The sequence below is a fragment of the Acanthochromis polyacanthus genome, chromosome 22 (genome assembly GCF_021347895.1).
Source record: "Acanthochromis polyacanthus isolate Apoly-LR-REF ecotype Palm Island chromosome 22, KAUST_Apoly_ChrSc, whole genome shotgun sequence".
Taxonomy (NCBI): Eukaryota; Metazoa; Chordata; class Actinopteri; family Pomacentridae; genus Acanthochromis; species Acanthochromis polyacanthus.
In genome coordinates, this window is record NC_067134.1 from 3,908,726 (window position 1) to 3,923,805 (window position 15,080).

A 15,080-nucleotide genomic window follows, 5' to 3' on the forward strand; every position below is an offset into this window, starting at 1 on the left:
GAACTATGAAATGTCTCTGAAATCACTTGCAGCTGTAAAAACTCTCATCTTCCCATCTCACTATCGGCACACCGAGCTCTGCAGCATCTTCAGGAAGGATGGAGATGTTTCCAGAGAGCTGATTGGTCAGTAGGAGGTGTTTGAGTTGATCTGTTATCTGGTTCAGCATCAGTTACTATGGTGATGGACCTGCTAAGAAGTGAAACAGCATCCTGAAAAGTCCTGAAAACCAGAGTTAAAGCTGAAGTTCCCTCCATAAACTCAGATCCTGCTTGGTAGTCAGAGCTGTTTTCATCCTTCAGCCTCCATTTGACATCAAGTCTCATGAAAATTAGCATCAATTTGCTGCTGCTGCGTAGAAATCGGCTGATCGCAAGAGTCCGACTGAAAGGACAGAAACAGACTGAAAACACTGATAAAGAGTCAAAGAGAGCAGAAAGAAATCCAAGAGAACAGCTTTAATTACTGTCAGGAGAAATGTTTGAGAAGATTCCTCACAGAAGTTTGTGTTTGGTTGAAAAGTTGAAGAATGAAATGTATGTGGAGTCCATGAGAGACATTTAGTGCAGTAATGAGCTGTTTAGTAGCAGTCAGTGTTTGGTTTGGACTCTGAACAGGCTCAGTATAAAACCATAAAATCTGATATGAGACTCTGATACTGGACTCCCATCTGACTCTGATCCTGGACTCCGGTCTGACTCTGTTCCTGGACTCCGGTCTGACTCTGTTCCTGGACTCCGGTCTGACTCTGATCCTGGACTCCGGTGTGACTCTGGTTCTGGATTCCGGTCTGACTCTGGTCCTGGACTCCAGTCTGACTCTGGTCCTGGACTCCGGTCTGACTCTGATCCTGGACTCCGGTCTGACTCTGATCCTGGACTTGTTCTGTGAAGGATCAGAGTTCATGTTTCTTTGAGCCTCTGTTGGTCAAAGTGTAATAATGTGGGATCATCTTTGTGTTGTGGCCCAGTGACTGCAGAGTGACTTCCATGAATAATATTTGACAGACAGCAGTGAGTGCCCCCTGCTGGTTCCCCTCAGTTTGCTGTCAGTGATCCTGTAGGATTAACTGCAGTCCTGCTGCTACACAACAACCTCCACCACACCAATAACACAACTGTTTATTAACTCCTGACATATTCTTTGACTTTATCAGGGAGCCACGATGACGTCAGAGGTGCTCTTGAACATCCTGGAGGATCTGAGAGATGATCAACTGTCCACATTCCAGTGGTTCTTGCAGCAGCCCAACATTGTTCAAGGCCTTCCAGCCATCACAAAAAGCCGACTACAGACAACAAACAGGTGTAAAACTGTGGATGTGATGGTGGAGACTTATGGACTTCAGAGAGCTGTGCAGGTGACCAGGGTGGTTTTAGAGAAGATAAAAAGGAATGATCTGCTGCAGAGGATTCCTGCCAGCAGCTCAGGACCAGAAGGTCAGTCACAGGACAACAACATGATATCATTACAGTCAGAAAGATGCATGACAGTGCTGCCACAATTTGACAGAGTTCAGGTTCTGCTACAATTTGACAGAGTTCAGGTTCTGCTACAGTTTGACAGAGTTCAGGTTCTGCTACAGTTTGACAGAGTTCAGGTTCTGCTACAGTTTGATAGAGTTCAGGTTCTGCTACAGTCTGATAGAGTTCAGGTTCAGCTACAGTTTGACAGAGTTCAGGTTCTGCTACAGTTTGATAAAGTTCAGGTTATGTCAGTTTTTCCTGAGTCCACATTAAGGTCAGTTCCTCTGTAAAATCTACTGATTAACCCTACTGACTAAATGCTTCCCCCTGATGTTTAAACCTTGATAGAACATCAAAATTAGTTCTGTATGAGCTGACCTTCTGTGGAAGTACAGCATGTCTCACCTGTTCTCAGCAAACTATGAGTCGATCAAACAGTTTCTGAAGATTCTTCATTCATTCTGTTTAGCTGGGAGTGGTCCTGCAGTTTACAACCAGAGGGAAGCTGACCAATCAGCTCTCAATAAAGGTCAATAAAGGCCTGAAAAACATGTTAGCATTCATTCTGGGTAGACTGGTAGACATCTGGGTAGTTCTGACATACTACATTTACCATAATATGTACTGGAACATACTACATCTTTTTCTGTGTGTACTATCTGGCATGGTAGTATGTGGTTCTAGGGAACATTATGTTCTAGTTTTAAACCATCAACAACCTCCCAGTGACCTACCACACTGAAAACGTCCAGTCTTCAGAGGGTTTGGATGGAGCAATAAGGCAGCCATGTTGGCTGACAATTTAAGGGGACACTGTTGCTGCATCCTGGGCTTAGCTCCACCCTGGATGACTGTGGCTGCTTTAAAAAGACAGACCTTCTTCCCTCTATAGCAGAATGATGATGAGGTGAAGCCAGAACACTCTGTTCTTCAGAATGGTCTGGATATGCCAGACTAATGTCAGAGGAACATTAGGTTTTACTTTGAAGGAGCAGTTTGGTGTCAGAAAACCAGAGTTAATCAACACCATAAACTCATCAATAGATGTCAACATAAAGTCCCTTCTAAGTCTGTTGTAGCTGAAATAAATGAAAGCAGTAAACAGTGGAGAATATAACATGTGATCTCTGTCTGTCTGTCAGTGCATGTCAGTGATGTTGGAGAACCTTCAAAGAACAGAGAACCTTCCTCCTCTCAGACTGAGCCTCCTCTTCCTCAGACTGAAGGTAAAACTGATGGATTCTTTGGTCTGTAAAGAAAGATGGCAGCAGTTCCTTATGCCTGAAATGGAAGCTGAGTTTAAGCAGGTTGTTTTGTACAACACAGAACAGTGGTTGTCTATGGAGTTGCATGAGGCAGCAAGTTGTAGTGTAGCTGTAGCATAACGGTCAGTTTTGTGGCTGGTGATCCTCAAATCCAGTTTTCTAAACTGGTGTCCATTTTACGCTAATTTCTGAGAGCCTGTTGATGGTGAAGAAAACTGTACTCACTGACACCTCGACTGTCTTCAGTTTCTCTGGAGGAAAGACCTACATTTTAAGTGTTGTGATGGCCTGTCTCTCTTCTGTTGTTAATTACCTTTTCCTCTCCTTTGTTAAAGCAACACACTACTTTTTGCAGTACAATAATGTTATAATAATGCTGTGGAGGGTTCCACGGTGTGTTCCAACACTATGCAGACAGAGGGGGTTGGAAGGAATCTAGAAAAGTTGGGACTCCTGTAGAATTTGGTAGCTCCAACTTTCAAGGATTGATCAACCTCCATTGCTGCAGAACAGCTTTAAGTTGTTAACCCATTTCTGTTCCTTGAAAAAGGCTTTTTTTTTGTATAATTCTGAAATGTACATTACTTTTTGTAATGTACTTTAACAATGTAGTTTTGGGTAACCTGAACTTTTTTTTTCTTTTTACCTCTGGCAGTTCACCACTTACCTTTGTAACATTTCAAGCTGTTCATTGGAATTAAACGACTTGAATTTCAATGAAAAACTGGAAAAATTGTGTGTTCTAAAAGTTTTGACCGGTAGTGTACTTTGATAAGGGCCCCAGTGAGCCCAGAACAGGGCTGCTGGTCCAGATCTCTGTTTATATGTTCTATTGTCTAAATGGTCTTTCCCGAATAGGAACTCTGAGAACAGCCTAATCTGGACTTTAGGTAACCCACCTACCTTCTGACTGCCTCCATAGTTTACCATCTGGGTAGCGCTTTAGCTGAGTTACCCTTTCAGTCAGTTTTTTTCAGTCACTTTCCTCCAAATGATCAGGATAAGTTGCTGCATTCTGTGTGAAGGTTAGGATGAAACTCCCAGAAATAAGTTTAGAAAAATCTCACACTCACAATTACCCAGCTTTTTATGACCATCAGACGTTACAGGTGGCTAATTACAAGTCCTACTTTTTTTTTGAGTTGCTTAGTTGCTTGTGTTTTTCCAACAACAGCAGAGGTTTCTGTAGACACACACCTCACACTGTTCCCTTCATGTCTGACACAGATGAGACTGTTCCGGTACCAGAACCACGTCCCATCACATATTACCAACAGAAGCTTCAGTCACACTTCCAGGACACGTTTAAGGTGACAACAGAGGGGTGGGATGAAGATAAGCAGCTTCTGGTTGATATCTACACAGAGCTGTACATCACAGCTGGCCGGGACGTGCACGTCAACACACAGCATGAGGTCCTACAGATTGACAAGGTGTGGAAGAGATCAGACACAGAGACACAGATCCAACCCAGAGACATTTTCAAGCATCCTTCTGGAAAAGACATACCCATCAGAACAGTGCTGACCAATGGGATTGCAGGGATTGGAAAAACATTCCTCGTGCACAAGTTTGTGTTGGACTGGGCCGAAGAGAGAACCAATCAAGACCTGCATCTTATTTTCCCGTTCACTTTCCGTGCTCTGAATTCACTGCAGGGAAAAAAGTTTGGTTTGGCAGAGCTCATTCATTTCTGTATCCCAGAAACTAAAGACATCACAGTGGAAGCTCTGAATTACATCTTTACAGCTCTGCAGTCATCAGGAAACAGCAGCTACAAGAAGAGCAGATTCAAACTGCTGTTTGTGTTTGATGGACTGGACGAGAATCGCCTTTGTCTGGACTTTGATGTCAACAACATTCCCTCTGTGGACGCAACAAAGTCAACTAAAATAGAAGTCCTGCTGAGGGAACTTATCAGAGGAAAACTGTTGCGTTCAGCTCGCCTCTGGATAACCACACGACCTGCAGCAGCCAATCAGATCCCTCCTGACTGTGTGGACATGGTGACGGAGGTCAGAGGGTTCACTGGCCCACAGAAGGAGGAGTACTTCATGAAGAGATTCAGAGATGAGAAGCAGGCCAGCAGCATCATCTCCCACATGAAGAAGTCACGAAGCCTCCACATCATGTGCCACATCCCAGTGTTCTGCTGGATCACTGCTACAGTTCTGGAGGAGCTGCTGAGAAGCAGAGAGGGAGGAGATCTGCCCAGAACCCTGACTGAGATGTACGCAGAGTTTATAAGATTTCAGATTGATCACACACAAGAAAAGTATGGTCCAAAGAAGTGCAAGCAGTACATAAAGTCATTAGCTAAACTGGCATTTGAACAGCTGCAGAAGGGAAACCTGATCTTCTATGAGAAAGATCTGAGAGAAAGTGGCATCGATGTGAGTGAAGCCTCAGTGTACTCAGGAGTGTTCACAGAGATCTTCAAAACAGAGCGAAGACGGAAACAGAAAGACAAGGTGTTCAGCTTCGTCCATCTGAGTGTTCAGGAGTTTCTGGCTGCTCTTCATGTCCATCGAACCTTCATCAAGTCTGGAATCAACCTGTTGGAAAAACAACAAACAACCTCCAACAAACCTGATCCAACAGTTTTCTACCAGAGAGCTGTGAACGAGGCCTTACAGAGTCCAAACGGTCACCTGGACTTGTTTCTGCGCTTCCTCGTGGGTCTCTCACTGCCAACCAATCAGAATCTCCTACCAGGCCTGCTGACACAGACGGGAAGTAGCTCACAGACCAATCGGAGAACAGCGAGGTACATAAAGGAGAAGATCAGTGAGGATGTGTCTGCAGAGAGAAGCATCAATCTGTTCCACTGTCTGAATGAACTGAACGATGTTTCACTAGTGGAGGAGATCCAACAAACCCTGAGATCAGGACGTCTGTCCACAGATAAACTGTCTCCTGCTCAGTGGTCAGCTCTGGTCTTCATCTTACTGTCATCAGAAGAACATCTGGACGTGTTTGACCTGAAGAAATACTCTGCTTCAGAGGAGGTTCTTCTGAGGCTGCTGCCAGTGGTCAAAGCCTCCAAGAAAGTTGTGTAAGTAGTTGGAGACTGAAGATCCTTTTTCATTTTGCTGCTGTTTCATCAATATAATGTGCTTTCTGTCTCTTCAGACTGAGTGGTTGTAATCTGTCAGAGAGAAGCTGTGGAGCTCTGTCCTCAGTCCTCAGCTCCCAGTCCTCCAGTGTGACAGAGCTGGACCTGACTAACAACAACCTGCAGGATTCAGGAATGGAGAGTCTTTCTGCTGGACTGGAGAGTCCACACTGTAAACTGGAGGCTCTCAGGTCAGGACTCATCAACCTGTTCAACTGATGGTCATTTAAAATGTGTTTTTATTCATGATGAGCAGAACAGCTGAGGTGGGAGGTTTTCTGTATTTGTATGACTCAGATCAGTTGTGTTACTGACCTTTAGCTCTAGTTTCTCTCAGTGAGGCCTCTTCCACTACAGGAACTGAACAACCTGGAACCTGCATCACAGAACCAGAACCTGTCAGAACCTGTGAAGTCTTGGTTCCAGGTTATGTTTTAGTTTCCACAGTTTTATAGAATAGAATAGACTAGACTAGACTAGACTAGACTAGAATAGAATAGAATAGAATAGAATAGAATAGAATAGAATAGATCTTCTGCTGCTGAACCACACCATGCAGCAGGAGACCAGGATGTTTTCTGTGGTTCTTCTGAAGAAGTTGGTCTGCAGGTGTTGAGGGAGGTGAGTCTGGTTTCCAGTCTCTGTTGGGCCTCCACCACCTGATGGGAGATCTTCATGGACCAGTTTGATCAGCAGATGTAACCGGTGGTTTCTCTTCTCTGCATTGTTTAGTTATCCAAGACATAGACCTTTTGTAAGGTGATCTCCATTGATTACAGCCTTGACAGACAATAAAGAAACACACAAGATCTTCCATCAATTTCCAAGTCTTGTTCTCCTACAGAAATGAAACAATATAGAACCATACTACATTGGGAAGGTGAACTTATAAATAGAATTATATGACATTAAAACACACAGATTACAACAACACAGTCTGGCTTACCTTTCTCTGAACACAGAACAAAAGGGGAGAGGTAAGGAGGGAAAAAATCCTTTATAGGACGGGGTGGGGTGGCTAAAAGTGTCCGTAGGGGTACAGGACCCCCCTAGCAAAGGTTCCACATAACAACTGAGAGGCAGACCAAACTTTCTATAATTATAACAATAAAATAACGTATATATGGTATATTCTATTTATTATTGTATAGAATAGAGCACTGCTGCACCACTGACCCTGTTACTCAGAGATGTGGACTGAAGACATGAAAGATGAAAGAAAGCACCACATTATCTCCACCTCCTCCCTGTGGATACAGACCACAGAGGACTTGGTGGGCTTTAATCTGCTGAAATTCACTGTAACTCCTTGGTTTTTGTTGTGTTTACATCCAGACTGTTATCAGATGATGAACCTCCTCCCTGCAGACTCTCGTTCTGGTCCATCATCAGTCCTACTATGGAGGTATCATCAGACATTTAGAGGATGGTGTTGTTGGGGTGGATGGAGGAGCAGTAATGTGTGAAGAAGAAGTCTAGCATCAGTCTGAGGACACAAAGCCCTGAGATGTTCCAGTGTTCAGGATGAGAGTAGATGAGATCTGGTGCTCCACCTGATGTTCTGAGGTCACTTTCTCAGGAAGTGTCATGGCCCCTCTCCTGTGCTGCACTATGGCTGATTAAGAGTGGCTATGCAGGAGCGCAGCTGGCTCAAATCAGTAATCAGTCGCAGATAAAAGCCTGGCTCTGCCAACAGCTCTTTGCTGGGCCGTTGCTCGCGGTTCCACTGCAAAGACCACACCAGCCTGCTCAAGCTCAGCTCCGCGTCTGCCTGGAATTCCGTCATCTGCCTGGAATCCCTCGTCTGCTCCATCTCCCCGTCCGCTCTGGACTCCCCTCCCATCTGCTCTGGTTCTCCCTGCCCCGCTGTCCCTGCCACAACCCCGCCACCGGTTCTAATCAGCTCCATCCCCGTCTCGTCTCCCGACCCACCTTGGACCGAGACGTGTCACTCCCCTGTTTAGTTAATTAACCCCCACCACTGCCGTTGAGCCATTGAGCCGTCGCCCTTAGTTCAGTTTAGCCCCCGTTCTGTTTAGTCCCTGTGCCTCCCATTTGGAGAGTTTTTTGTTGAACTATTATTAAATCCTTGTTAATTTATCCTGCCTGCCTGTTGTGCCTGCTTTTTGGGTTCTTAACACCGTGCTCTGTAACAGGAAGTGCAGCATCCATGTTTACATTGAACTCCTGAAGTCTAGACTGCTCAGTTTGTGAACCAGTTTGTGTGGAGTAATGTGGTAAATGCTGAGTTCACATACTTCCATGTGTGTTGTTTTGGTCCAGATGTGTCAGGGCTGTGTGGAGAGCTGATCTGATTGGATCCTCTGTTGTTCTGTTTACCTGAAACACAAACTGATTGAGGTCTACAGGGATGGCAGATTTAATATGAAGGAGGATCAGTCTCTGAAACATCTGGTGATGATGGGGGTTACAGCAACTGGAGGTAGTTGTTCAGGCAGTTCTCTGTGGTTTTCTTGGTGACAGTTGTGGCCCATTTTAGGCAGGTGTGGACTACAGACCTTTGAGGTGAGAGGTTGAAGATGGTGGTGAATACTTCTGCTAACTGTTCTGCATCGGCCTTAAGAATCCATCCAGAGACTCCATCGTGACCAGACTTTTCTCGTGTCGACTCTGTGCAGGGTGGGTCTGTCCTGATGTTATTGCAGTTTTAGGGGTTATTTTTTCTGGTCGTGCAGGATAGATACTGTCGTCTCCTCTAATTTGGTCAAAGTGAACACAGAAGAGATTGAGAGAGTTCTGGAGAGTTCTGTCTGCAGGTTTGTGGCTGTGTAACTGTCCTTGTAACCATTGAAAGTCTTCATCTCCTGCCACCTTCAAATGAAGCTGCTGTTCAAAGGTTTCTCTATGTGCTGTTTGTATCTGTGCTCTGTCTTTGATGATCCTCTTCAGGCTCCACTGTGTCTCCTTGTTGATTTGATGGTTCCTGGTTTGAAGGCAGAGCCTCGTTCTCTCAGCAGGGTTCACACTTCACTGTTGGGCCACAGTTTCTGGTTTGGAAACACTTGAACATATTTTGTTCCAGTCACATTCTCAGCACAACAGATTATATCTGAGAGAACAGCTACTGTGTTTCCCTCCTCAAATCCCTCCCAGTGGCTGATATTAAAGCAGCTCTGCAGGGCTGAGGAGGCTTCTTTAGTCACACTGAACTATTTCTATGGATGGTCTCTGTCTTCAGATCAGTGGTTTACATTCTTGGATCAGGGGAAAACACTGATGGTCTGACAACCCCAGATGTGGCAGAGAAGTGGATTTATCGGCATCTGTAATGTTAGTGAGCTGATCTGGAGTGTTTTTCTGTCTTTTTGAGAAATTGACATTCTTACTTGAGGTTCAGGTCCAATTCCTTCTCACCATTGGAGTCCAAACATCCACTGAAGCAGTGTTGTCTCCTGTCTTCACTGAGATCAAAGGGATACTCAGTTCAGATCCTCTTGGGTTCACCTCCTCAGATGTTGTGGATCCTGATCCCATCACTCCCAACTCTGTCTTTACTGGGCTTCAGGACATGTCCCTTCCTCAGGTGGTTCATGAGGAACTGAGATTTTGGGTTGAAGAACGTGACAACATCCTCAGATACTAAATAAAGATTCTTGGAAAGACTTCCTGGAACAGCAGCTTCCAGGACTCCAGGTCTGTTAGAAATGATGGAGTGAAGTAGCAGCCCTGCAGGTGAGGACAGTCATCATGACTGTTGATAAGCAGTGTCCTCATGTCCTCTGGTCTGTGGGTAAGGTCAGTCCAGTCTTCCTGCTGCTGATGGCTGAGTCCCTTCAACTGAAGTGTTGGTGAAGGATAGAACATCCATCCCACCTGTGGTGAGGTTCATGGTCTCTCTGCTCTCCCTGAAGAGGAGCTACACCCTCATAGGGACCCTATGAGCCTTTTCAGATGTGAGGCTGTTAAAGGTTGTTGGTTCCTTTCAGACTGTAGGGACTGAGAGCCAATCACTGGGCAGCAGAGTGTCTCCTGAGACTAAGAGAGAATGAAGAGTCCAGCTCACTGATACTATGAGGAGTCCAGACTTCATCAAGAGTGAAGATAAAGAGTTTAAACACATGAGTTTGGAGATCCTTAGTTTGGTTCCAGTGGGATTGATGTGTGAGTGAAAACCAAAGCATGAGTCTGAACAGCACAAGTAGAAGTGAAGGAACCTGAAGAACAAAGACTGGAGATCAGAAGACGTTTGTTCTGGAACAACATCAGAGATGGAACCGATTCTGACAGTGATTTAATTGCTGCCATCAGCATCAAGCTGACTATTTTTCAGATTGTAAAGAAGGAAAATGTCCAAAGTGTGACTTGTCCAAGTGTGTGTCCTGATTTGAATCCAACAGACCAACTTTGGGGTATTTTAAAGACAAAGGTAGAGCAACACAAACCCTCCAACAAAGAGCAGATGAAGACCTAGTCTCTGAAGATGGAGGAACATCTCTGCAGAAATGTGGTTTCTTCTTGCTGAGGAGGATTAAATGTGTCATCAAAAATAAAGGTGGACATAGAAAGTAGTGAAAAAATCCAACATTCTAATGACAGTAATGAAATATGTACTGACCTTTACTGGATTCATTTCTTGCTGTTTGGTCTGTATTCTTCATTTAGGAAATCTGAAATGTCAGTTTGTTTTTAATCAGATCAAATACTTTACTGCTCAGCTTCAAAGTAATCTGATTACTGTAATGTGCTCCACTTTGGATTATTTTCACATTTAAATAATATTTCAGAGGACTGTCCTCAGTGCTGCTGTATTCTGGACATAGTGGGATGTATTTGTTGTTAAATTCACCGCTGTCTTTTCAACAGGACAGAAAATACTGAATTTAATGTATTACTTCTTTTCTTGTTTATGTCTCTTCAGACTGAGTGACTGTAATCTGTCAGAGAGAAGCTGTGGAGCTCTGTCCTCAGTCCTCAGCTCCCAGTCCTCCAGTGTGACAGAGCTGGACCTGACTCACAACAACCTGCAGGATTCAGGAGTGGAGAGTCTTTCTGCTGGACTGGAGAGTCCACACTGTAAACTGGAAGCTCTCAGGTCAGGACTCACACTTTGAAACTGATGTAATTTCTATCAGTGGATAAATAGCTAACCTGAGTACAATCATTTCTGCTGATGGGATTATTCAAATGAGCTTTTACTGAACTTGTGCGGGACTTTGTCAGGGTTTATTATTCACATGATTAAATCCCAATGATCATTGTTGAGATTGTTGATTTTCTTGAGACACATGAAATGTACAGCAAAATGTATCTGAAAGACAAAGAAGAAAAGAGAGAGAGAAACATCCAGCCAAGTGATGTCCATCAGGTTTGTGTTGTTTTGTGTGTGCAGGCTGTCAGGCTGTCTGGTCACAAAGGAAGGCTGTGCTTCTCTGGCTTCAGCTCTGAGCTTGAAGACCTCAAATCTGAGAGAGCTGGACCTGAGCTACAACCATCCAGGAGACTCAGGAGAGAAGATGCTGAGAGCTAAAGTGGATGATCCACACTGTAGACTGGAAACTCTCAGGTACAGACAGACAGACACTCTCAGGTACAGACAGACAGACAGACACTCTCAGGTACAGACAGAAAGGAACCTTTTAGCCTTGCTCAGTGCTTCTTAAACAGTGGCGCCCCCCTGGGGGCAGTGAACACACACCACAGAGCAGGAGATCTGAAATACTACAAACAAACACACAGAAGACACAACGGAAAAATATTTAACAGGAATGAGAAGAAAGGCAGAGAGAGAGACAGAGATAATGAGACAAACAAAAAATATCCTGAAAGCTCAGATGAGGAAATGTGACGAAGCATCTGTAGCTCTTAGCTTCACTGTGACTACGGTGGGAGATGAGGACAGACCGTGATGTTTACTGAGTCTAAAAATGTTGTTAGTGGACAGCATGAAGCCAAATAAATGAAGGCATCACTTCAACACATTACACTCCAACCACGCTGATCAGCCGCTGGAGTTTTTTTTCAGTGAAAACCTGCTGAATATTGCCAACAAACATGGGCTTCATGAATGCTACGTGGCTAAAGCAGAGAGCGCTGTTAGCATCATATAAGGAGGCGTACCAAAGTGGTGGGTGTAAAAAGTCCTCACCATAGCAGAGGATCTGATACTCCCTGCAGCATTAGACATGATCTGTGTCCTGCTGGAAGACACACAAATAAAAACTGTCCCTCAGTCCAATGACTCTGTGGCCAGACGTATAAATGACATGGCTAACCATGTTCAGGAACAGCTGGTAGATCAAGTCAAACAGTGCCTTTCAGTTCCATGAAGCCTGACAGCAACAAAGACTGCTTGTTTCTGGCTTCTGTACGTTTGGACACGACAGACTCCTTGTGTGAGGATCTATCCATCCATCCATCGTCTATACACCGCTTTATCCTCATTCGGGTCGCGGGGGGTGCTGGAGCCTATCCCAGCTGACTCGGGCGAAGGCAGGGGACACCCTGGACAGGTCGCCAGTCTGTCACAGGGCTACATACACAGACGAACAATCACACACTCGCATTCACACCTACGGGCAATTTAGAGTACTCAATTAACCTCAGCATATTTTTGGACTGTGGGAGGAAGCCGGAGTGCCCGGAGAAAACCCACGCATGCTCAGGGAGAACATGCATGTGAGGATCTAGTTTTTAGTAAATATGTCAGACAGCAACAGCTGAAGAGATGTTCTAAATCCTGGACTGCTTTCTGACTGAGAATGGGCTACAGTGGGAGAAGTGGTGTTTGCAGTGATGGTGCACAGACCATGGCAGGGAGGAGAAAAGGGCTTGAGGAAGTCATCCAGAAGACCTCACCTACTGTTGAGTGGACACACTGTGGTCCACAGAGAAGCTCTGGCATCAAGGCAGCTTTCCTCTGGATGAAGGGAGCTTCTGACTGGAGTCAGTTTTCTAAAGAGCAGGCCTCATTTATAAAAGATTGCGTGGGATCCATACTCAAAGTTTGCGTACGCCGAAAATCTGAAATTGGCATATGCCCTTCGCCCCTGATTTATAAAACTGTGCGTAAGCACAGCTGCACACAATTTCTTGATAAATCACACACCAGCTGGAAGATTGCACAGGTGGATCCACCTCGCATTCCACCCAAAACACACCCACATTTTACCATGAATGGTCAATGCAAAGTAACTCATGAATGTATCTGTATATAAATAAGCTGCTGATCTACGGCATTTTACGCAGAGACGACCTGCAGTCTTTTCACTGCTGTGCATCAGGATGAATGAGTCATGTGTTGACCCAGGCCACCCTGCCACTAAATTTGTTATGATCATGTCCGATGTCCAAATAATTTGTACACTGATTGAATGTACATTTTTTCGGTTCACATAGACAAATTCATTTTCACTCGGAGCCTTTACAGCAACATGAGTGCAGTCAGTTACCCCGATTACATTTGGGAAACCGGACATCGCTGCAAATTGCTGTTTAATGTTGGCCTGTTCACCCACAGTGTAAGGAAACCTGATGTATTGACTGGTCATGTTTATAATGTCATCCAAAACAGCTGGCATTATTGCGCTGATGGATGGTTGTGATATCCCAGACCTAAAGGACATCATTTAACTGTATATCAGACCCAAACGGGATTTAGACAACAAACGTAACCTCATATATTCTTCATATAAAACACATACCTGTCAGCCAGAAACCCCCGAGTCGTCAGCTCCTGTGTCTGTACTGGGATGGCGTGGTTTCGGGGGGTGGGTCTGTCTAAGACAGTGCCAAGTTCAGTACATCGATCCAAGGGCGCTGGTCTGGGGAATCTGAATCGGCTTCTTAGCCAGTCATCATGAGCCAGGAAATCCCCGTGGTTCCTAAAAACTCTCTCCATTCTTAACGTGATCTTCCAGCAATGCCAGCGCATCCATTGTGCCGCATTACGCACGGCTGTCACCCGCTATTTATCCGCTCGATCAGCGATTGGACTGATTGTCACATGCCTTTTCCAAATTAGTAATCAATCAGTGCCACTCACCGCTCTATATCATTTGATGGAAGTTTGATATATGAACATAGTTCTGCAAATACAGTCGTAGGCCGAATGACGCACTGTATGAACATCTACAACAGTGAGGGTTTATGATTATCCGGCTCTACAAGTCTAATATGTGATGACAATAAAGGTTTGAGATCAATCTGGCTTCAATTCACCACTTCACCCTCCGGCACTGCCGTTCCCTCTGTCTCCAAAATGTGCTTAAGTGAGCATCAAAGTTGGCGCAACGGTGTGCACATTCTCACGCCAAGTTTGTTTTTAGAAATCACAACATACACAGCATACGCCACTTTCTACGCAAAGGTTGTGATTTATGCCACTTTCTAGCCCTGTTTTGTGCGTTCACAAGCATCAAGCATCAAGGTTGGCGCACCGGTGCGCACATTCTTACGCCAAGTTTGTTTTTATAAATCACAACCTTTGCGTAGAAAGTGGCGTACGTCACTTTATAGCCCTGTTTTGTGCGTATGCAAGCTTTAAAAATGAGGCCCCAGAGCACTAAAACTCGAGTCTTCTCTGCTCCCTGTGAGGAGATGGGAGCTGAACATCAAGCTGGGCTGTTGGACTCTGAATCAAGGTGGCTGTCACCAAGGAATGTCTCGTCCAGAGTTTCTGAGCCCAGAGAGGAGATGAGAATATTTGTGGAGCAGGAACACAAGAAGTGCCAGAAAAATGGAGTGATGAAAAGTTCCAGGTGAAAGTGGCCTACCTGAGTGATGTGGCCTTTCTTCTTTCCTCTTCTTTGAAGGCCACTGGGCTGCGTCATGGGTTATTAATTGTACACGAATAAAAACAGGTGTACTTCAAGTTAGAATGTTTACTCAAGAAAAACCAAAAATAAACAAAGATACATTCCGCATGTTCATCCGGTAGAAAAAATTATGCTCCCCTTCTTCGTCACAGCTCTCATGCACATATGCAAACCTGTCGTAATGACTCCACACAAAATTTAAAGGGGCATACACATACATTTTGTAATCAGGCAAACTAAAACCTATGCAGTTCAAAACTATCTACTACACACGTGGACAAAATTGTTGGTACCCCTCAGTTAAAGAAGGAAAAACCCACAATTCTCACTGAAATCACTTGAAACTCACAAAAGTAACAATAAATAAAAATTTATTGAAAATTAAATAATCAAAATCAGCCATTACTTTTGAATTGTTGATTAACATAATTATTTAAAAAAATAAACTAATGAAACAGGC

At 44.5% G+C, this 15,080-nt stretch overlaps 4 protein-coding genes across 10 annotated transcripts in view; 3 read left to right on the top strand and 1 right to left on the bottom strand.

Annotated features, from left to right (window-relative positions):
• Positions 1-15,080, top strand: part of LOC127531938 (NACHT, LRR and PYD domains-containing protein 12-like) — a 452,657-nt gene that overhangs the window by 423,138 nt on the left and 14,439 nt on the right. Inside the window, exons 14-16 of the mRNA XM_051942410.1 lie at positions 5,864-6,037; positions 10,726-10,899; positions 11,197-11,370. Coding sequence (XP_051798370.1) covers positions 5,864-6,037; positions 10,726-10,899; positions 11,197-11,370 — 522 coding nt within the window. The remainder of the gene's footprint in view (positions 1-5,863; positions 6,038-10,725; positions 10,900-11,196; positions 11,371-15,080) is intronic.
• The window catches only part of LOC127531969 (zinc finger protein OZF-like), a 146,092-nt gene that overhangs the window by 61,337 nt on the left and 69,675 nt on the right, over positions 1-15,080 (bottom strand). The gene's annotated exons all lie outside the window — the stretch shown is intronic.
• LOC127532015 (zinc finger protein 239-like) overlaps positions 1-15,080 on the top strand; it is a 140,632-nt gene that overhangs the window by 46,080 nt on the left and 79,472 nt on the right. The gene's annotated exons all lie outside the window — the stretch shown is intronic.
• LOC110945371 (NLR family CARD domain-containing protein 3-like) lies at positions 1,108-5,842 on the top strand. The gene is made up of 3 exons (XM_051942618.1): positions 1,108-1,439; positions 2,609-2,692; positions 3,959-5,842. The coding sequence occupies exons 1-3, from the start codon at positions 1,166-1,168 to the stop codon at positions 5,788-5,790; spliced, it is 2,190 nt and encodes a 729-aa protein (XP_051798578.1). The 5' UTR covers positions 1,108-1,165; the 3' UTR covers positions 5,791-5,842.

What these genes read in the sequence shown, in the direction of transcription:
- LOC110945371 (XM_051942618.1), top strand. Translation starts at nt 1,166, where the DNA reads ATGACGTCAGAGGTGCTCTTGAACATCCTGGAGGATCTGAGAGATGAT. An exon ending in CAGCAGCTCAGGACCAGAAG is followed by an intron (nt 1,440 to 2,608) that starts GTCAGTCACAGG and finishes TCTGTCTGTCAG; the next exon opens with TGCATGTCAGTGATGTTGGA. An exon ending in TCCTCTTCCTCAGACTGAAG is followed by an intron (nt 2,693 to 3,958) that starts GTAAAACTGATG and finishes TGTCTGACACAG; the next exon opens with ATGAGACTGTTCCGGTACCA.